The following is a 23,145-nucleotide window of genomic DNA, read 5'->3' as shown; positions in this document are numbered from 1 at the left end:
TATGAGCAACAAAATTTGGAATCACATCACCATAATTCGCAACAGCAGCAGAATTTGCAGCAACATCAGCAGAATTTGAAGTAGTTTCAACGTTAATAGCAAGTAGCTAGGGTTTCGTTTTCGCTCGATCACAATGATTCTTTTGTTTTTCATTTCGAACATCAGCATCAATCTCAGCCGCAACCTCAGTTGCAGCAGCAGCAGTAGTTGCCGTTATCTTCGGCTTCGAATGTCAAGAATTCTCAGTTTCTTGATCCTTGTCAAGGTCTGTTTTTGTATGAAATCGTTAATTATGTTACTAATTTTACGATGTATGTTTGTTAAATTTAACTATATGTTTGTTGAATTTAACAAATAACAATATGTTTGTTGATTTTGCATTATATTTGCTAATTCATATTAATTTACAATGTATTGTCAAGTTTGGTGATTTTGGCTTGCTGTTAGGGTTTGTGAAGTGATCATCTGGAAAAGATATTGAAACTTTTTAATAAATTTATTTATTTATAGAGTATCATAAACAATGGTGTGGAAATAAGTTTAGCCAACATCTAGAGAATACCTGTTGATAAATCTCCCAAAAACAAGCAAGATAAACAGAGAAACAACAAACTGAAGCACCAACTCTTAGTAAATGCTCACCATTATTGTTTCAACCCATCTACTAATTTATCCCATGTATGTTCTGGTACCTTGCCAAATATATATATTCATGGTATGTGATCAACGACACATACACTAGAATAGGTGAATTTGTGGCACCCAAATTTGTGGAAACAGGACTCTGCTATCAGTGAGCAAGCTTCATGTGCTAGAATTAAACTGTTTGAAACATAGTCTTATCATATCTAAACAAACTCCACCCCTCCTATATTGCAGGTTGCATTAAAACTATAATGCTCGCCAAATTTTCCTTATTCAATTGATGCGTGTTGATAGTAAATAAGCAAGGTTTTGATTTCTCTTATTTTTCGTGGTTGTTTTTTTTGGGTATAATAATCACTTATTCTGCTTCATTTTTTGCTCTTCTGATTCTTAGCCTTTTCTGCTATTTCTCCTAATCGTTAGTTCTATCAGATGAAATTTGACAGCACAAGAAGGTTTAAATTCTTTACATTTTCATTATATGTCATGCTTGTTTAATGGAAATCAACCACAAATAGTGATGCCCTCTTTCTCACATTTCTACTTTTAGTTACATGGCCTAAAATCAGTTAGCCATGGAATTGGAATCTTTCCTTCACGGCCAAGATTTGTTTCTTTGCTTTACATGGTATGTGCTTCCATCAGATATTGAAGTGTGGTTCCATTAGATCTCTGCTTCACTTCTGCAACCCAATCTTTCCTTCACTGTTAATTGCTATTTCTTCATCTTTTTTCAGCCCACTAATGTCTAGGTCATTTCTGTTTTATCTTCTCTTAATTGTCGTGGTTATTTTTTAGGGTATAATAATGTATCAACTATGTAATGGTTTGGTTCAGCCTAACACTTGACTTATTGCTTTTTCATCTGCATTTGTCTTTCTATTTTCTCCGATTTATCAATTTTCTTTCTTTTTTGCGTCGCTTAATTTTGAGAAAAGAATTGCAAGGTGACTCTAATTTTGTTTGCTTACTTTTAGTTTTCTCTTTCAGCCATTTCAGATCTGAAGTTGTCTTGATGATTTCTTTCAGTTTTTGTTAGAGATTCTTTTGTGAAGCTTAAACATTTGGCTCAAATTTTGATGCATTCTCTCCGCTACATAGTTGTTCAGTTGATTCATTCATTAGTTCTTTGCAGATTTTCCTATTGCTTACATGATTTGGATCATGATATGGGGGAGTACGCCTAGGTTTTTGATAACACGAGCTTCAAGTTTAGGGAATCGGTTCAATTCCAGTGTCGTCTTTACTGTTCCATTGTCTTGTGCGTTGGGTTGATGCTTAGCTTCTCTGTTCTAATGCTAGGGAGATAGTTATTGGTGCTCCATTTCAGCTTTAGTCTGCATCTCAGGCAAGATCTCGGGTTTATGATTGCTCTGTTATTTCAGCATTGAAGATGGTTCTTATTGCGGCTTTTTCTTGCGGGTCATACTCTCACAGATCACTATTTTTTTTCATGGCTGGATTCTCAAATGTTTCATGATTTTAATTAATTTACTTGGTTGTTTTGTTTCAGCTATTGTGTTTAGATACTGCTTTATGTTGTTTTTCTTGAACAGTGTAAAACTAATGTTCCTTAAAATAATAGGATGTTTAGAACTAATTTAAAGTGTTTCATCAAGATGAGATGTTTCTGCTTGATCCTCTAAGACATCAATTTCCATGCTTAATTATGTTCCTTAATATAATAGGATGTTTCTTGTGGCCTTTAGAAAGTGTTATTATGATAAAGTTGTTAATTTTGTATGACACTCATAGAGGTCTCATAACAAAGCTTAAAACAGGTTTCCAAACGGATATAAATGTTTTAAAGATCAAGCAACAAATATTAGTTACCTAAGCTCCCAAATCTAACGGCAAAGTTCTATGTTTATAAATAAATTCTTTAAAAGCATCCTTACTTTTTAATGAGCATTAGCTTTACACTTATATTCTACCCTTGAAGTCCCTTACATTCGTCTATGTTCTTCTATGTTTCTTCTCTCAATTTGTTTGAAATTTTATTATTTTATACAAACAAATTCCCCGAAATTGAAGAACAACAATAGATACAGCTGAATTGAAAGAAGGCAATACATAAACATGAATATAAAAGGAAAAATTGATTCTAATAATCCAACCTTTTGGTCATTCGCTGAAAATAATCCAACCTTTGGATTATTATTTAATAATCCAAGCTTTTACTTTTTTTAATTTTTAGTGCACCTAACAGGTAAATTACCTAGAGAAGCAGGTAACCAACCCACGTGGCATATTACCGTTACTTTCATGAATCCAACCTTATTTAACTCTCTCTCTCCCCTGAATCTTCTTCTTCCTCTAATTTCTCCATTTCCCCACCCCTTGTAAAAGCTTCTCCTCTGATTTTTCTTTTTTTCTCCTTCTTAATCGACCATATTGCGAAATTGAAGGGAGGAATATGCGTAGGCCAACAGCTGGTTCTGGGTGTTCCTCACATTCCAGGGGTGCAAGAGTGAAGTGTAGATGTGGAAGAGATGCTGTAGTGCGTACTGTTAAGAATGGAACTAACATTGGAATGAAGTTTTATGGTTGCCCTTTATGGCCTGTAAGTTAATGTTCATTTCCCCCAATTTCTAAATTTTCCCCCAATTTCTGAATTTTCCCCCAATTTCAATTTTTTCCCCAATTTCAATTTTTCCCCCAATTTCAATTTTTCGCCCAAAATTTGACCATATGTGATTGTGATTGCAGGACACTAAGTGCGATTTTATGAAGTGGATAATTGACAACAATGAAGATGATGACATGCGTTATCAATTACTTCAGAAGGAGAACACCATAAGTGAACTTGAGCATGAGAAGAAGTTGTTGGAACAGAAAATCAAGAAACTGAAGTTGCAAAGGGAGATGAAAAGTGATCTTTGTGAAATGCGTATGGAGTTGATGAAGAGTTCAAGGAAGGAGAAAAATCTGACATTTATGTTGGTTTTATCTTGGCTTGTATTTGCAATTGTTGTAGTCTATAATAATTAGACAATGAAAGCACTTTAAATTAGGTTGTAAGTAATGCACTGTGGTTTGATTATGAAAGCAATGAAGGAAGTTAGCTTACTTGAATTATGGTCTGATTATGATATGAGTTTGAAACATTATATTAGCATGAAAGCAAAGTATATTACAACTAATACAAGTTCATTGTGTAAGCTAATTTGAAGATCCAAAAACCAACAAAGTACATTACAACTAATACAAGTTCTTCCTAAGATCTAGAAGTTCAATGAAACATCAAGTAAGCTAAGATCCATTAAGCATCCACTAAGCATTAGACTTGGCTTGATTGTGTGGCAGCAGCCCTATCACATGGAATGTAATTCCCTACCCCAACTGGCACCTGAAAAAAGGGAGAAAAAATAACAAAAGTGATTATGTGAGCATGATGATGTACAGGGACAGTAGGTTGAGTAGTAAAAAAAACCAAGGCCAAACCTGCTTTGTACCCCTTCCTCTACCACCCTTCTTTGTTCCCCCACCCCTAGAACCTCTGCCACCCCTTATCATCCTTCCCCCTCTCCCAAGTTGAGTTGGTTGGGCTGTAGCATGATGATGTACAGGGACAGTAGCTTGAGTGCTTTGTTCAGAGTGAGAGGGTGCTGCTGTCAAAGTTTGAGTGGTTTGAGTGGTTTGAGTGGACTTAGAGTGAGGGGGTTGTCCATCATTCCTTGGTCTACCCCTTGGTCTCTTAGGAGGTGGCTCACTGACAACACTAGCAGCACTGTCCCTGTTGGGACATCTCCTTTTGTTGTGCCCTTTGACTTTACACAGTGAGCATGTCATCTCCATTCCAGTCCTGGACAAAGTTCCAGCCTTTTTAGGCAACTCAAAGGGGTCCTTTATCCTGTTCTTCCTTGGTCTTCCAGGACCAATTTTGATGGGAGGAGGGTCCAAGTGAAATTCAGGTCTAGGCCAATGCCTTTCCCCCTCACATGGTGGAATTGACCCTGCCAAGTACAATTAGGAAGTGTATTAGTACATCTGTACATGGTAAATATACAATTAAGAAAAAAAACTTGAAGATTGAAAAAGAAGAAAGTAATGGCACCTGCATAAGCTTGAAGGTATACATCTCTTGTATACCACTGATCCACATAGTCCTCAGCTTCTCTATGAAGGAAGTAGATACAGGCAATAGCATGGCAGCAAGGAATGCCTAACATTTCCCACTTTCTACATGTACAAGTCATTGCCTCTAAATCAACTACCAACTGATCCTGGTAATAATTGACATTAAATAGTGTCTCAGTTGAGGGAATGACATCACAATTTGCAGCCTTAGTCTTCTCTCCTTCTAGTTTCAATTGTATCCTAGGGCAAAGTTTAGATGTAGTTTTTTGCATTTCCTGCCTTTTTGAAACTAATCTTTGCATAAGAGCAGCCCTTATATCTTCCAACATGTAAATAAGGTGCTTAGTTCTAGCATTTATTATATAGCCATTGAATGTTTCAGCCATATTGCTAGTTATTGCATCAGTTCTAATGGAAGGATCTAAGTATGCTCTACAGAAGACCTTAGGATTATACCCTTTAAAGGCTGTGGCAGCAGCAGGATTTAGCTTCTCTAATTCAGCAAATGCATCAGTGAAATCAGCCATGTTATAGGCTTTTGCAATCTTCCAAAAAAGAAGCTTAAGCTCATCTCCTTTGTACACTTTATGCCACAAAGCAAAGATATGCCTTGCACAGTGTCTGTGCTCAGCCTTAGGTAGAACCAATGCAACAGCAGCCAATATAGCCTAGGTTTATTATAATATTGCAGTTAGTGTAGTATAAAATAAGAGCAGTTAGTGTAATAATGAAGATAGTGAGAGTGAAAAATGTTACCTGATGCTCATCACTTATAATTGCAACCCCATTGCCATCCCCAAGCTCCAAGCATTTCTGTAAGTGCAACAAAAACCATTCCCAGGACAGATTGTTCTCACTCTCCACTATTGCCCATGCAATAGGATACATTTGATCATTCCCGTCCCTACCAACTGCACATAGCAACTGCCCCCCTAAGAAGGTCTTCAAAAAACATCCATCCACACATATCACCCTCCTACACCCTACTCTCCAACCCTTCTGCAAGCCTTCAAAGCAAGTAAACAACCTCTGAAATATAGGAGGGAACTTTTTATGGGCTGGGTCTGTGACTAAGTCCAGTGTAGTACCAGACTACTAGCCTTCAAAGCCTCCAAATACCCACCAACTTTCTGATAATGTTCATGCATTGACCCATGGAGAAGCTTATGAGCTGCATACTTAGTTTTGTAGGCAAAGTCTTTTTTCACAACAACCTTGAATGCCCTTCTAACAGTTTCTATGATTTCTTTGGCAGGCCAGTGAGGTCTAGCTTTGAAGACCTCAAGAAATTGTCTTGCCACCCAAGTTGACTTAAGTTGCCTATTTTTCTTCATATTTCTATGACAACTATGGTCAGTATCAGCTCTTTTCACCACTAGGGTAGCTCTCCTAGAGTCCCATGAAGCATACAAATAAAAGGAACACCCTTCAGTACACTTAACACCTAATCTCTGTTGTCTAGACTTGTCACTGATTACAATGCTGACATTTCTTCCCTGTAAAATCCCATATTTAGCAACTGCTTGTTTGAATGAGTCCCTGTTGGCAAATCTTTGTCCAACTTTCCATTTAAACACACTAAAGTCAGTGTTCTCACTCACTAGTATACCTGACCTTCTTCTTCTCCCACCTAAATCTTCATCTCCACTCTCAGGTGGGGTGTGAATGTCTTCATCACTGTCCTCATAAATGCTATTGTATCCATCAATATTATCTCCCTCTTCCCTAGCAGGTTCCCTAGCAGGTTCCCTAGCATTACCACTACCAACAAGCTTTCCTTCACCTGCCTCTCTTTGCAACTGTTGAGCTAATTCAACAAATTTAAGATTTGCAGCCTTCACTCTATCCCTAGCTGTCCAATATTCATCATCACTATTATCTGATTCAAAGTTTCCAGACTGAAGCTCAAGAATTTCATCCTCTAGCTCAAGTTCCAATGGTACATCCTCCTCTTCTAAATCAGTGAACTCATCATCATCATACCAGTGAACTCATCATCATCATCAATACTACTATTCTCCCCACCAACTGATCTAGATTTGAGCTTCCCTTGCTTTAGCTCAAAATTAGGATCATCAGAATCACTTGCATCACTGAAATCACTTCCATCATTAGGATCTACCCATTCATATGCATCTAGGAAATAAGCTTCTGTGCTGTGAGGATGGGTTATTTGTGGTTCAGATGTACTTTTAGATTTGTCTATCTGTGGAACTGGATTAGTTTTAGGCAGAATTGTCTTTGAAAGGGTTTTAGATACAGCAGGAATTTTAGCTTTAGGAGTGTTTGTCTTTGAAAGGCTTTTAGATACAGCAGGATTTTTCTCTTTAGGAGGAGGTTTAGCTGTAGGAGCTACTGTTTTGGTTGCTGGGGTGGTTTTAAGAGGGGAGTTATTGAGCTGTTGTGAGGTACTGTTGTCCAACAAAGGATTGGATTTGCTTTTATTGACTGAATTAGGGTTTGAGTGTGTGGATGATGTGGCAACATCTTTTTTTGTGGGACCAGTGTTTTGGGGGCCCCTCCTTGGTTTCAGCTTTTCCCTATACCCCAAAGCAAGTACAGGTTCTGTTGGATTCTCCTGTAAATTAGGCAACTTATCTCCATGTAAGACATATATTTCTACACACCTATTCTTCATTGCCACTTTACCCAACTCCACAGCATCTTTATCTTCCACAATCCTCACAAGACCATTGACCAACCTTCTACCTGGGACCAAATAATACAGTGCTCCCACTTTCTCATAATTCCCACACTTCTTAGCTAGGTCAAGTAAGTCCCACCAACAAATTAAATCAGGGTCTGTACCAAAAGTCCTACCTTTCCCTCCCTCATACACTAAGTCTCCATTAGCTTCATTCTTAAAAACTCCACCATGCCAGAACATCAAGGTAATACCAGTAGCCATTCTAACCTACCAAAGTCAGGAAAAAATAAAAAACAACAAAAACATCACAAAATAAAAACCAACAATTTCAAAACAAGGGAAAAAATCCAACTTTAACTGGGTATTAGCCCTAAATTTGAAAACCCACAAATGGACCTCCAACATATAATTCTACACAATTTCAGTCATCAACACAGTAATTTACATCAATACAATAATCCACCACAATTCGCATATTCAGAAAACTAGGGTTTACCCTTAAATTACAGATTTTTACAAAATTGAAGAACATTATAAATGGGGTTGCAAGAATTACCTTAGTTTTAGATTTTCGAGTTCGAAAGTGAACTCCCTTTCTTCTGTTAGCCCAGGTTCCACTTCACCAATGTCGCTATGTCATTCGCTTCAGTTGAAGGTGAAAAAATGGAAGAATTCCCGCCGATTGTTCTCTGACAGAGATAGAAGAGAGAGAGGAGTTTCAGAGAGAGAAAGGAGTTTGAGAGTCTGACTATGGTGGTTGAACTTTTTGGGAGGGAAATTAAAACCCAAAGGTCAACATTGCAAATGTTGACTTTTTCTCCGGTTTCCAGTCACTTAAGTGCACTAAAAATTAAAAAAAGTAAAAGCTTGGATTATTAAATAATAATCCAAAGGTTGGATTATTTTCAGCGAATGACCAAAAGGTTGGATTATTAGAATCAATTTTTCCAATATAAAAAGAAAGCTATTCTTTGTTAATGTAATAGATAGTCATGTTAAAGCTCTTAATGTGGGTTTTTCATGGTTAACCTTAAAGACACTATGTTTATCTTACTATTTACTTAGCTTATGAGGAAAAAAAAGGAAAAAGGAGTAGAATGGCAGGAAAGGAGAAAGTGAAAAAGGAGAAAGAACTCCGACGCAAATGGGCGCCTCGCATCCGACGCAAATCATAGATCATGCGCTAGTGTTAAGCTTATGCTTAATGAATATATGGATTTGATTAAAAATGATACATGGGAGTTGGTACCTCCCAACTATGATAAGAATTTACTTGGTTGTAAGTAGGTTTATCGGATTAAATAGAATTCTGATGGTTCTGTGGAGTGGTCCAAAGCCAGAGTTGTCGTTTTTGAAATCACCAGCAGACAGGTATTGATTACTTTGAAACCTTTAGTCCTATTGTTAAGCCTACTATTGTTTGCTTAGTTCTTACTATTGTTGTTTCTCTTAAATGACCTATTCGTCAATTAGATGTAAAAAATGATTTTCTTTATGAAGAGGTTACATGCGTCAACCTCCGGGTTTTGTTCATCTATATCTAAACTAACTCATATTTGTTGTCTTTGTAAGTTCATTTCTAGTTTGAAACAAGCTCCTCGAGCTTGGTTCTCTCGTTTCAGCAATTTTCTCTTATTTATTGGTTTCAAGTGCAACAATTGTGACATTTTCATGTTCACTCTCAAATTTCATGATCATCTCATTATTCTCCTCTTATATGTTGATGACATTATTCTTACTGGTAGTAATTTTGAACTTTTTCAAAAATTCATCTTTGTTCTTTCTTCTCAGTTTGCTATGAAGGATTTAGGAGATCTTCATTATTTCTTAGGTGTTCAGGTTGTGCATACTCCATCTGGTTTATTTTTATCTCAAAATAAGTATGTTTCTGATTTACTTCGTAAGTTTCATCTTCATACTGTTAAACCAGTTTGCACACCTGTTGTTTCTAGAGTTACTTTCTCTCTTCTAGACGAAGAACTTTTTACTGATCCTACATATTATCGTAGTATGGTTGGTGCCTTACAATACTTAACTATGATTCGTTCAGACGTTGCTTATGCTGTTAATATGGTGTCTTAGTTTATGCATGCTCCTCGTACTACTCACCTTCATGTTGCGAAAAGAATTTTCAGATATTTGTTGGGCACTTTGACTTTTGGTCTGTTCTTACATAGCAGCAGCTCTCCTACTATTGTTATTGCCTACTCTGATGCAGATTGGGCAGGTTGTCTCGATACTCGTTGTTCTACTACTGGTTATGCTGTCTTCCTTGGGAAGAATTTGATTTCCTGGCGTTCAAAAAAGCTACCTACTGTTTCAAAATCCTCCACTGAAGCTGAATATAGAGTTGCAAATACCGCTGCATAAACTATTTGGCTCCAGCAACTTCTTGCTGATCTTGACTAAGTTATTCGACAACCTGTGATTTTGTATTGTGATGATGTTTCTGCTACTTATCTCACTGCTAATCCGTTCCATTATTATTGAAGTAAACACATTGATGTTGATTACCATTTTGTTCGTGAAATGGTTGCTAAAGGAGGTCTTATGGTTCGTCATGTTCCTACTCAGTCTCAGGTCGCTGATATTTTTACTAAAGGCCTATCTACTGACTTGTTTACTAAATATCGTCTCAATCTATCCGTTGTTTTACCTTGTAAAGTTTGAGGGGGTGTATTAGAGTAATATTATATGTAAAAAGAGAGAAAAGACTTCTACTAGTCTTAGGTATGTATTGTAAACTCTATTAAAATTGAATGTCAAGGTTAACTTAATCAAGTTAGCACAATTATTCTTCACACTTGTACATTAACTTCGTTTATAGGCTTCAGTAATGTTCATAACTCACATGTTAGCCAAAAAATTATTACTTGAAAAAAATAATACGATTTTTTTATCATTAATAAATTAGTTCCATAAATTTTTTATTTTATAATACTTTTTCCGTCTCATCAAACTAAGATTTTGGGAACAACCCTCTCTCTAGAAACCCTAACCCCAATTCAATTTCTGTTGAAATTAAAACCCTAGCCGCCTCCCTCTTCTCCTTCTTCTAAATCTAGCCATTTTAAGGCTTGGCTTGTCATTTAGTCCATCCTTATGATCGCTTTGGTTCAGTCGACGATGGTTTCAGGCCGCGGTTTGTTTTCCTAATTGGTAGGGTGTTGTTGGATTCAGATGTTTCTTCTTCGTTTGCTTCAGTTGGGCTCGTGTCGGGGACTAGTTGTTCTCTTCGCTTCATCCCGGCGCGAGGGTCAGACTCCTCTTCTCTGTTGGAAAGTGGAAGCTATTTATTAGTGTTAGGCCTTAGGTTGTTGTGACTTCAATTAATTGTAGATCTTCTGGAAACATTTGGGAGCTTATTCGTTTTCACTGGTGCTTGTCTTGTCTCCCATGATGGGTTTCAAGAATTTCTTTAATTGGGCCTGGGAGATGGTGTGTTGCTGTGACGGAGCATCTACTTGAGTTTCTTCGTGCTCTTTTCTCTTCTATTTTTTTTGTACTTGAAACTTTTAACCATACTCATAGATGCTTTAGGCGGTGTCTTTTGTGTAGACACCTCCTAGTTTTCTTATCTTGATAAAAAAAATCAAATTAAGATTTTCATTGATTTTTCTCTAGCTAGTTCCTTCCTTTCATTCTCCATCACCAACTATTCACATTTGTGTTCATTAGTAACTTTGTAAAAGTAAAGGAGCAATATAAAACAGATGTAATATTTTTAAGAAAATTTACGAGGCATTTGTTCTTTCCATTTGGGATTTTGTTTAATCTCCTCTACTGAAAATTATATTCAACAATCCCGCACTGTAGTCTTCAATATAACAAATTGGGCATAAATGTAAGTATCTATCGATTTGAAGACATGGATCCCCCACAAGCAAGCAATAAGCCAAGTTGATAATCGATAGACTTGTTAATCGAAGGTTATGTTTAATAATCAATCAATATAATAGGGGGACTATTTTTTATGGTTGAAAGTAATTAAAGAGTATATCATTCATGATTTGCTGTTAGAGACTTTGGAGCTTCTTAACACGATTGCATTGATTTCCTGGAAATTGCGTCCAAAAGGTTGGCATCGGAAAGCAACTAATCAATATTATCGGGTAATTAGACAGTTAGACTAATATTATCTAGACAACTAATAAGATATATTACTATATACGGTTTATCTGAAAAACAATGCAACTTAATAGAATATGATCGTGATCGATTGATCATATGTCATATCATTTGTACCGGAAATTCGTTAGCACATTAATTATCAAGACAATAACAAGATAATGTATATAATTAAATTATGAGATAATTATAACAACTATAAGGTCATTTACACACAGCTAATGCCTTTTAAGTTGTTGGAGGCTGGAGTCGCAAATCTCATATAGTAAGCCAAATAAAAAGGGAAACTAAGTACTGATTTTGCTTTGAACTTCTAACAATTTCGATGCATGGAATATTGCTTTGATGAATTCATGCATGGGATGCTCGCATTAATTAGTGAAAGTAACACATGCAGATAAACGATTTTTGCTCCTCAACTAGTTATTAGGCCCGGGTTATGCCCCGGGTAAGAAAAAATTTCATTTATTAATACAATACTTTAGGATAATAACACTAAATACAACTTAGCCTAGTAGTTAAAACTTTAGTATATATATGTACTTAGTTTAATCATTAGCTTAAGACAAGCTTACGAACTCCCCAAACTAATCATTTTCCCTTTATGTTGATTGCTATCGTTGCACTCGCTAAGACTAGAAATCATAAATTCATCATCCGTTATGTTCTTCTCAGTTGATGATAATTAGGGTTGGCGAGTCCAGCCGAGCTGTACACTAACAAGGCTTGGCTTCGGTTCGATCAAGTTTACCGAGTTTGAACTCGAACTTGAACTCACCTCGATCTTTGAAACCTGTTCAAGCTTGGGTTGATAAAAAGAATTTGAGTTTCTAGCAGAGTTTCGATCTCAATTAGCTAAAATACGTGCTAACTATAAGCATTATAAGATTTAATTATTATTGTTGGTCGAATTTATATTTGTGCTTAGCTTGGACAAGTTCTGTTGAAAATCTTCATTATCTTTGTCATTCAATTGATCATTTATTTAGGCGACCTTTGTATAACAGTTATATAATAATCTCATAAAAGACATTTTATTAATTTCTTATATTAATGAGCTACACGAGCTTTTGGAGCGAATGATGCTATTGAGTTTGAGTTTGAGTTTGAGTTTGGCTCGTATAACATTCAAGCCATAATTTAAGCTCAAATTGGCTCATTAACAAACAAACGAGCTCTAAGCAAAATTTTATTAAATTGATTCCGAACTGCTTATAGATAGTTCTATTCGGGGTCAACCTCTAGTAGAGATTAGGACTTTAGGAGTATACTATTTAAACCATACAAAACAAGTTTAGGGTTGTTCGAGTTCAATTACATATGAATCTAAGGTGAAATTACAGCTAATTAGATATAGTACATACAGTTCAAATAAATTAGTTGAATATATAGTTTCCTTCGATATGTGGAAAACTTACCTTGTTAAATTTTTAATTCCTATCTTGCGATTTTTCAAACAACGTGCTTTATAAATGAACATTCCCTCTGTCCGTTGTTAGATTTTCCATTATCTAATTTGGGCACTATTGAAAGGTGAAAAAAATCCTAAAAAAAGAAATCACAATATACTTTCTCTGTTTAGAAATAGTTGCACCATTTCATATTTTCACGCTTGTCGATGCATAATTTAAAATAATAATATCTTTAATTACTAATAAGCAAAAATTATAGAAATTTGATATTAAAAAAATATACATTGAGACAAATTTAACAAGATCTCATATAACTATGTTTTTCTCAAAATATAAATCATCAAAGACAATCAAAGTATAAGATTTGAATAGTGAATACTATGCAAATGGTGCAACTATCTCTATTATATAAGGGAAGGGGGGGAGCAATGGTGTCCTCTTTTGAAATGCCTATTTTGCCCCCCCTTACTTTTCTAAATTACAGATTCACTTACAAATCAAAGAAGGCTTCAAACAAAAATACCAAAAATATAATTATAACAATCACTCACAAGTCAACTAAAATCATAAAAGTGCATAATTTACGTTATGCAAATCACTAAAATGAGGAAACTTTACAAAAACTTAAAAATTCACTTACAAACTACAACCTATGAAAAAATTAAACTGACTTGAAATCAAAGTGTCCACTTTCTTTATGATTTATGAAGTACTGTACTTAATTCAAAAATCAAGTAAAAAATTATAATATTAGAAATTATATATAAATTCAATAAAATTTCTATGAATTTAACTTTGAAAAGTAAAAAAAAAAAACAAAAAGAATGGTGAGAGACTTAAGTCACAGAAACTAAACCAATCAAATTTTGCAACTAAAAGTAATTATACTTCATATGTCTAATGTTCAAATTTTGACTCTTATGCCGAAGAAAACCGAGTTTCTGTTTCGAAAAGAATTCAAGCACGCATCGTGTGCAAAAAATTCTAGTTTCTAAGTGAATGAAGTATACGAAAACACATGGTCATGTGGGTCTTTTTTTGATTCATCTCGTTGTGTGTATTAGGAAAATCAAACTTCTATAATTTTTACTAATACATTATTAAAGATATTAACGATACAAAATATATATATTAGCAAACGTGTATTGGAGAAATAAATGAGAGAGCTTATAATGTAGAGAGGGAATAATTCTCAATATACTTGCTTATCACCTTTTTATTCTTTTTAATAAAAAGAAAGGAGGCGAAAAATACTTAAAGCTTAAATTTAAAGAATTAATCTTGTGTTGACTTGGTCCACACTAATATTTTTTTTGAGGGGAAAAAGTCAAGCTAAAATTAATTCAAAGACAAAGTGGCAGTAAGTACATACAGAGTCACTCCTAACGGATAATGGTTCTCCCAAACTTGCTCAACTCCAAAAGGAATTTGCGTTACTAAATGGTGGGCAATAAAATTGCAATCTCTTTTAACATGATACCACAAAAAAGATTTAAAAGAGCTAAAGACTGAACAACATCATGTAAAATAAGTTCCAGATTCGAGATAAAGAATGCGTACTGTACTTTAAGAGCCGATTGATGACAATTCGACAATCCGATTCCAGGATAATATTTTCAAGACCATAGCGTTTACCAAGCTTCACCGCAAGAGCAAGAGCCTTCACTTCAACAACCTCAGGAGCCCAAAAGGCTTTCACATCTCGTGGCTGTAAATAACACTATCCTAGTCGAGTTACACACAACAACACATAAACCAACCTATACTTCGACACCCAAAGATGCATCTGCATTAAGCTTTATCAAACCCACATGGGATCCCATGTCTTGGCGCTCGTGGTTGGTGATCCAAATTAATATTATTGTCGACCAAAATCACTTATTTAATTAACATGGTGACCCGTTTTTTATACTTCCTCCGTTTCAAAATAGATGGTACATTGTTGACTAACACGCTTGTCGAGGCACTACTTTGACTACTAATATCTTTAATTATGTATTAGAGTAAAGTATAAAATTTTGATTTTCTGAAAATATACATTAAGACAAATCCAACAACATATTACATTATAACATTTGATTTTACCTAATAGTAAATAATGCATGGTCAAACCTCATTCATGAATAGTGGAAAAGTCAACAATGTAGCATCTATTTTGAAACGGAGGAAGTATATAGTAACCTTTTAAAAATCTTAAGTTACACTAAATAGTTGTTATTTATCATCATGATCGTTTTGTTTTTAATATTATCACTCTTTCATACATTAATTTATCATGATGAAATTTTCATTCTATGACATAATAAGCTTTTTTTTTCACATAGTCAAACTTTAGAATCTATATCTACTCATATTTTATATCTATTTTTTTTCATATAATGACCCCCCTTTTTTTTTATAATCACATGAATTATCATTAGGTTCATACTAATTTAGTGTGGGCCAGGTCCATGTAAGTTTTTTACAAACTTAGGCTATGTTTAGTTCACCTTATTTTTACTGATATGAACTTATCTGATCTGATCTGAACTTATTTTTTCTAATTTGATGACTGATATGATCTGATCTGAACTTATCTGCTCTAAACTTATCTTTTATAAAACATATTATTACTAATAATATTACTCTATTACTTTGTATTTTATTACTAGTATTACTATTACTATCATTTCATTTTATTACTATGCACAACTTTTAATAATAATAATAATAATAATAATAATAATAATAATAATGATAATAATAATAATATTAATAATAATAATGATAATAAGAAGAAGAGTAGTAGTGCCTTTTGGTAATAATAATAATAATAATAATAATAATAATAATAATAATAATAATAATTATTATTATTATTATTATTATTATTATTATTATTATTATTATTATTATTAGTTTATTTTATTAAAAAGAACACATTAATATATGAACATACAATTAAAAGTAAAAGAATATATATTTTACGTAAAAAAAAATATTGATCATGATAAAGAGAACTTATTGTTCATGTCTAAGGTCCATTTATAGTAATAATTTAGGTAGTAATGAAAATAACATATAATGATAATAAAAAAAGAACATATATTGAAAGAGATACAAAATATATTTAAAGAACACATTCTATAAATAAAAGATATATGTTAATTTCATATTATTGACATGTTTGGATTTACTAACAATATGTTCTTTGTTATATCAATAAATTATCCTTTTTTACTATAAATAAACCTATAAATATATATAATCATATGATCTTGAACACAATTGTTAAATATTCTTCTTATATCGTTGTCATGTTACATATAAAGTTATAAACTTTGTTTTTCAAGATAAGTTGAAATCCCATGTAGGAAAAATAATAATTAATAAGTACAAAATGATAATAATAATAATAATCCTTTTTAGCCAAATGTACTAGTATATAGTAATAGTAATCATATAAAGTAATAGTAACAACATTAATAATAATAAATAATAATAGCATTAGTAATAGCAATAATCATCATAGTAATCATTATAATAATAATTATTATTATAATAATTTTTAAATATAAGCATAATCTGAACTTATCTTATCTGAAATGAACATAGCTTTAGTGGTCGTTTGGTTTACATGGGAAGTCGAAATTTCCATGAAATTGCAATTCAAAAGAAATAAATTACCTAACCAAATTAATGGGAAATTGGTTAAATTGTTTGGTTGAAAATGAGGAAATTAAATTCCTATGTGAATTTCTACGTACTTACTTGTCGAGACCTAGGTAAATAACTTTCTCCATTTTGTGAGAACTCATAATTCCTAGGAATTTCTACTTTCTTCATTTTGCTATTTTGTTGTCAACCAAATAACTCACCAAATTTTCAATTCCTATGATATTCTATTTACCATGTTTTCTCATATCAATCAAACAATCACTTAGTATGGCAAAGCTTGACATATGTTATAATCCTATATAGTTTATGTTGTATATATATTGATCAATACTTTCAATTGCCATAAGGTCCAAAGGCTCTTAAAAACAATGTGAAAATGTTTTTTTGTATCTTAAGTTGAAAATTTTTAAACAATTGTTTTTCATATTGGAAACACCATGAGATTTTCAATTATTCCATATGAGGTCTAACACTTTCAATATAATAAAGTTTGAACCTTTTAAATTCGAATATAATCTTATTAATACTTTAATATTTCTTCAGTAGTTTAAGAGAATGTATAACCAGTTCCATGCATCAAAATGCTGACATACCAATTATCTTGACATATGAGTTTCATATATACACTACTATATATAAAACCCTTACCTTTTGGACGCTTAATACTCGACGCCTCAACATAAGTGCTGAGCGGGTCAAATTGATTTCGCAGTATCTCGACGCTTTTAAGCGTCTTCATTACACGTGTAGGGCACGTGAATTTATTAGATATAGTAATTTAAGAATACTACTCCTCCCTGCGCTTAAAATTTTAGGGCAAATTAAATAATAATTAAAAATAAAAAAATCCCCCCACTTTCGCTCACAAACTGCACGCCTAGCCCTAACTAAGAGAAACTGCGCTGGTAGTTAACGAAACCCTATAATCATCTTCTTCTCGATTCGCTCATCAATTGCTCGCCATAAGCGTCTTCTTCATCAGGTATGCCTTTTTCTCTTTTTTTTTCGTTCCAATTTTTCGAATTTCTCAATTCGCTCATCAATTGCTCCTTTTCTTTTTTCGTTCCAAGTCTTCGAATTTCGCTCACAAATTGCAAAGTTGCGAGAATTTGAGTTGTATAACGGAATTCTCTGAAATTTCAATAAAATTATTCTTGTTTGCCATCGTCTTCTGCATCAGGTATGTGTGCCTTCTGTAATTTGTCTCCAATTGTTGTTTTTTTTTTATGAATTTTGTAAATACTAATCTGTTTTTGCGAATTACAATAGGTTTTTGTTATATTTTAGGTTTTATTAATTAGAGATCATTGCCTCATATTATGTTCATGTGGATTTTTCTCAGAAAATATCAGTTGGTTAAAAGTCTCAATTAATTACAAGATTTTGCTGGATGCACTTTTAGGCAGTATAGTAGTGTAGAAGATGGAAAAAAACACTAATTTATTTATTTATAAATGCCGAATTTAGTGCAATGTTGAAAAGACGTAATGTATTATGTATACCTGGCCATTTGGAAGTTTGTCATGGATGGAAATCTGAGAGAAAATGAAGAAGTGACTTAGTGCTACTACTTTATCAGAAACCATATGTTAATAGTGGGGATTAATCTTCAATCAGGTTATTCAGAATCCAATCAACTTGAAACATTTATATTTCTTATACTGTGTTATCGTTTAAAGGATGTCTCAAACATTCGGGTTTTAATTTATGGCTTTTTATAATTCCTTTCATCTGCTTCAAATGGAGATAGTTCCGTGCATCTATACTGATTGAACTACTATCGTTTTATCTGAAAGTTTTTGCTCATGATAGCGCCTATCATGTTTCTAACGAGGAGTAAGGCATCTTGTTTGGTTGTTCAGGGTTCGAATAAGGCCGGTGAGTAGAGAAAGGAGGTTCAGAAAGAGACGAATTTGTCGTGCTTGTAATTGTTTCCCATGAAAGTTATGTAGGTAAGCATCATTAATTTGTAATGTTTGATTTTGGATAGTATATAGGACTTGTAAGTTACTGACTGATGCGAAAAGTCTGTTTTTGGTGAGGGTTTGCTATGATTCTGTCAGACTGTATCCAGGTTACATTTCCATGAATTTCACGCTGGTCAAACTTTAAAATTCTGATGTTCATGGATCTTATCGAGTGAGAATGAGCTACACTTAGTGGTAATTATGGATTGAGTGTTTTTTTGTCGAGGACTGTCATTATTTTATGTTTGGTTCCGTTTGTTTTTTGCTGAGTGCTAAGCTTAGCTAGGTCCTTTAGGTGTTTTCTGCTATTTGTCTGGTAACTGTTACTGCTTGTATTAAAAATATTCTTCCACTTCTTCTCAGTCATGCATTATACTATCCAAAAATCAAACATTACAAATTTATTGTCGTAACAATCACCATTGCTCACTGTGTTAGTGCTCGTTTGATTACAAATTAAAAAAATGCATGTCTTAGAAGAATCTCCTAGGAACTGATAGAATATGAAGTTGTTTGGTTGACAAAAACATAGGAAATGGCTTGTATGCACTTGTTGATGCTGGAATTCCTCTTAAGTATATGGCTGTATTATTTTTATTGTTTCCCAGTTGGATAAAGGGCATGAATGTTTCAATATATGAACACAAATTACACTAATAGCATTATATAGCAGGTTATGTAGTAGGTTTTATAGCAGGTTATATATTATCATTTTATTACACTAAGAAGCAACTAGTTAGGGAATGTCATCAGTTCTAGCCCGAGACAACGCCTCATTGCACTAAGACTCTTATCAGTTTATTATGTTCCAGGTTCTGCCAAAGAACCTTCTGTTCTGGTGGAACGAAAGATGCATTTACATATACATCAACATCTATTTCCCCTTGGTCGAAAAGTTGAAATACAACAGCCAAGACATGAATTCTTGTTGGATAAATTTACAAAAATAAAGGTCATCCGGCATATTTATGTTTGCTTCCCTACACGCTGTTGTGCAGCAGCCTGAACCATACACTCCGCAGCCCCCACACTCCCCCCAGTTTGCCTCATCCAACCCCTCACCTAACAACCTTTGTATTTGCAGATTACTTAAAAGATCAATTTCAAATAAGTTACATAAACTTGTGTACACCTTCTGGATCAAAATATCAATATTATCAACTGGTGAAATATTATGACTGTTCAAGCAGCTCCTTTACACTTTTTTCTTATTAAATTAAGCACAAGGAGGTTCAAAGGCTTCCAAACAAGTACAACTTCACTACATTGCCTGTGTTCAAGAGAGAACACGCTAACTCACTGGAGATAGGTTTTTAGTATGTCAATTGAGATTGAGAGACCATGCTAACTCATAAGAGATAGTTATTTTAATTTAGTATGTCAGCTGAGGCAACCTCCAGGACTTAGTTCATCGCTACTAGCTGTGTTTTCCTAACAGAAAGGAGGTACAAATCTTAGTTTGGTTGAGAGGTAGAATAGAGAAATAGATAGGAAAAGCAACCAAGATTTTATTACTTGACTATATATGAAAGAACAGAGACTATCCTGAGTTAAGAACCAGGAAGAGATCTTCATCTGACAAACAAGATGAAATTTGAATCTAAATCCAGACACTAGTGAGAAGAGTTCTCATCTAACCGAAAAGAAAACCCGACATATACTCTTGTCATATATAAATTCAGTGAAATATTAAAGCATCATCTGCATGAAGAATGATGCTAGCCTTAGATCTATTAAGCTAATGCAAGCCCAGAGATGTAACAAGGACAACATTTTAGGGGGGGGGGGCAGTTAGCTGTATTTGGCTACAAAAGTCCCCTGTAGCTATTATTAGAAAAATAATCTATTACTTTGCCTTTTCTAACAAATGATCACCACAAATATTGGGTTTGATTAACATAAGTGCTAGTGGTATGATTCAGGGACAATATAGACAATACCTCACTGTCAGCAGACGACTTTGAGAATCCTTTTGCAACATTTTCTTCCACAATCTTGCTTAAAGACTCATCTACCTGCTTTTGACTCTCCGATAACACTGAAGTTAGATCTTGGCTTGCTGACATTTCTGCATTGTTTTATGCAGATAGGATAAAGCTATCAGAGTCTAATCTCGTAATAAATTCAATGAGCTAGTTTGCTAAATTTTAGGTGCATACAAGATCAAAGGCATCAAATGCTCATGCGAATTTTACCACGGACAATGGTGTGGCTGGAATATTGTTTTCAAGATAGGAAAGATTTGTCTTCTGATTATTTATGATGGTATTACTGTGGCTACTGCTTTCCATGTGAGATCTGACCCATAATTGCCTCCCACAGGTTCATCTTCAATATGTTACTCCATTGTCCGAGTTATTGCCATGTTAAAAGTGTAATTTAAACTGATGATATGACAATGTGATCCAATCAGGGGTAGTGTGCAGATTATTTTCATATATTAAATGGACAAGACACCCTTATAATTTGCCAATATGTTGAAATTATAGTGTTGCTTTGTTTGGCTTCAATAAAGTCCCCTGTTGGTTTTAGACATGCATATTAATCGTAAGCATATGAAATTGATTGAGAGAGATTCAGGGGGTGCCTCTACCATGATTATGTTGATGAGAAAGTTTTGATGTATGGTGATATCTACTTAATGGGCACATATGATTATTATGATCTCTAGTTCTAGGTAGAGACTGGTTGTGACAATGTTTTTAGTATTCCCAGTTTTATTTGGTAGGATAAGTTTTTATTGTAAGTCGAACCTTGGGCAGCAGGGCAGTTATATGAGAGGAAAAATTTGAACAACCTTCTGTAAATTATGAACGTTATAGAGTTCGTCTTTCTAGTCTAATTTATTTTCTGCTCGTGTTACCTATTTTTTTGGGATATATTATATGTGCTAATTATAATTTTGGTCTTATTTTTCATCTTTTGAAGGTACTCGAAAATAATAATAAAGGTCTAACAGATAAGAATAAGAGGGCACTACTTGAGGCTTCAAATTGGCTACCATCATTGTTTTGCTAAATCTTAGTATTAGTTAGCTTTGTAAGGCTACAACTACATTTTTAGTGTGTTTTAATTTGTAGTATTTTTAGAAACATATTAGTTATGAAGTATTATTAATGAACGTGTGTAGGGATTTTAATTGTATGAACTACGTTTATGATTTATCATTTATGATAATATATACAAAGTTCGAAGTATTTTTATGTAATCTTCAAGTTCCATTGTTGACTTTATATTCTAAATTACTATATATTATATTACTGTATTATTATATATTATTATTTGTTAATTATTTAGTCCATACAAAATCTAGACGCTTTTCCTTGTCAAATTTAAATTGGTCTAGTGGTTAAAATTTTAGTATATGAACTTGAGGTCATGGGATCAAAACCTATAGTATGCAATTTTTAGTTTTTTTTATTGTACATGAATTACATGAACTAAAACTTCACAGGGAGAGCGCCACATGGTACAATTCTTTGTTTAAGAACGCCTTTTAATATATTTATATAGATGTAGATTTATGAAAAGCTACTATTATCACTACTAGAAAAAGCGTGGTATGAAGACGCTTTTTGGCTCAATTGGCGACGCTTAAAAGCATCGATAAATTTGCAGAATCAGTCGGCATTTCGCGTCACCAAAAAGCGTCGCCATTGGCGTCGCTGTACAATGTCTCCCTTATCCATATAGCTGTCGCCATATTGGTTAGTGGGAGTGCCATCAATTAATTTGTAGACACTTTAAAGTGTCTTAATTCAAGACACTTTTTGTCGACTACAATTAGTCACGACGCCTTTTAGTGTTGAGAGAAATTTGGGTGGAAAATTATTCTTATATTTGTCATCAGTTCTTGAAAATAAAAGGGAAAAAATAGCTTACCAAGAATGAAATCATACATGATAGCCCCTAACTGATGAATAAGGCGTAGGGGAGGCTAGGGTTTTAGAGAGAAGAGAAAGAGAGAGGGGGAGGCTAGGGTTTTATAAAGTGTTTTTTATGCAATTTGGATTACACAACCTAGTTTGAGTTATTTAGTGGATTATATCGGCTATCCTTGTAAAAAAAAACTAAATTAATTTAGTTTTCTGATAAGCAATTTTAGTTTAAATTGTAACTTACAAATGTTGGGCTTAAGTTAACTGATTTATTGAATAATAATTAAACTACTTAGTTAAGCTTACACCTTTAACTAGCTAGTTTGGGTTGATCTTGTATTAAATGATTAAACTAAGTATGTTATGATAAACTAGTTCTTGTAATCTGAATTGGGGAATGCAACTTTAGAAATCCTTAAACTTGTATAAGGACTTTATACTAGTTTATGAATTTTTTACAACTATTATAATATATTAATTATAATTTATTAGATAATTAGATTAATGATAACCATCAATCTAATTTAGTAGCAATCATGTGAAGCTTATGTTTAAGCGGGTAATTTGAAAACTTTCACCCATTGGCTTGATTTAAAGTTGTGAATTGAAATGTGGTTATGATTTAGGTTTTCTTCAATTTTGTTCTTTTAGTACGTAACATGATAAATAATCTATACTAATATATTAAAAGGCGTGCATAAGAACGTCTATGTGCCATGTGGCACTCTCCT

The 23,145-nt window shown here is 33.7% G+C and overlaps 2 protein-coding genes and 1 long non-coding RNA gene across 9 annotated transcripts; 2 read left to right on the top strand and 1 right to left on the bottom strand.

Annotated features, from left to right (window-relative positions):
• Window positions 1-344: 344 nt before the first annotated feature.
• Window positions 345-3,720, top strand: LOC104902288 (uncharacterized). 7 transcript variants are annotated; one of them, XM_048636694.2, is made up of 3 exons: window positions 345-678; window positions 1,781-3,208; window positions 3,355-3,720. In XM_048636694.2, exons 2-3 carry the CDS (start codon window positions 3,062-3,064, stop codon window positions 3,634-3,636), a joined length of 429 nt encoding a protein of 142 aa, XP_048492651.1. In that variant the 5' UTR covers window positions 345-678; window positions 1,781-3,061; the 3' UTR covers window positions 3,637-3,720. The 7 variants fall into 7 exon arrangements, with proteins under 7 accessions (XP_048492651.1, XP_048492650.1, XP_048492649.1 ...); XM_048636693.2 differs by having other exon boundaries at window positions 345-715; XM_048636692.2 differs by having other exon boundaries at window positions 347-879.
• Window positions 3,721-3,793: 73 nt separating this feature from the next.
• On the bottom strand, window positions 3,794-6,462 carry LOC125493383 (uncharacterized). The gene is made up of 2 exons (XM_048636687.2): window positions 4,703-6,462; window positions 3,794-4,601 (listed from the first exon to the last, which is right to left on the bottom strand). The coding sequence occupies exons 1-2, from the start codon at window positions 5,250-5,252 to the stop codon at window positions 4,027-4,029; spliced, it is 1,125 nt and encodes a 374-aa protein (XP_048492644.1). The 5' UTR covers window positions 5,253-6,462; the 3' UTR covers window positions 3,794-4,026.
• A 10,886-nt stretch (window positions 6,463-17,348) lies between these two features.
• Window positions 17,349-21,744, top strand: LOC125493502 (uncharacterized). The gene is made up of 3 exons (XR_007270110.1): window positions 17,349-17,749; window positions 18,432-18,521; window positions 20,623-21,744. It is a non-coding gene; the product is annotated as an uncharacterized LOC125493502 (long non-coding RNA).
• The last annotated feature ends 1,401 nt before the right edge of the window (window positions 21,745-23,145 follow it).

Source organism: Beta vulgaris, chromosome 9, assembly GCF_026745355.1.
Source record: "Beta vulgaris subsp. vulgaris cultivar EL10 chromosome 9, EL10.2, whole genome shotgun sequence".
Taxonomy (NCBI): Eukaryota; Viridiplantae; Streptophyta; class Magnoliopsida; order Caryophyllales; family Amaranthaceae; genus Beta; species Beta vulgaris.
This window is presented reverse-complemented; position numbering and strand designations above follow the sequence as displayed.

Coding starts and splice junctions, on each gene's coding strand:
- LOC125493383 (XM_048636687.2), bottom strand. CDS start 5,252: ATGGCTGATTTCACTGATGCATTTGCTGAATTAGAGAAGCTAAATCCT. Junction 4,602..4,702: donor ATACCTTCAAGCTTATGCAG/GTGCCATTACTT, acceptor TGTACTTGGCAG/GGTCAATTCCACCATGTGAG.
- LOC104902288 (XM_048636694.2), top strand. CDS start 3,062: ATGCGTAGGCCAACAGCTGGTTCTGGGTGTTCCTCACATTCCAGGGGT. Junction 3,209..3,354: donor ATGGTTGCCCTTTATGGCCT/GTAAGTTAATGT, acceptor TTGTGATTGCAG/GACACTAAGTGCGATTTTAT.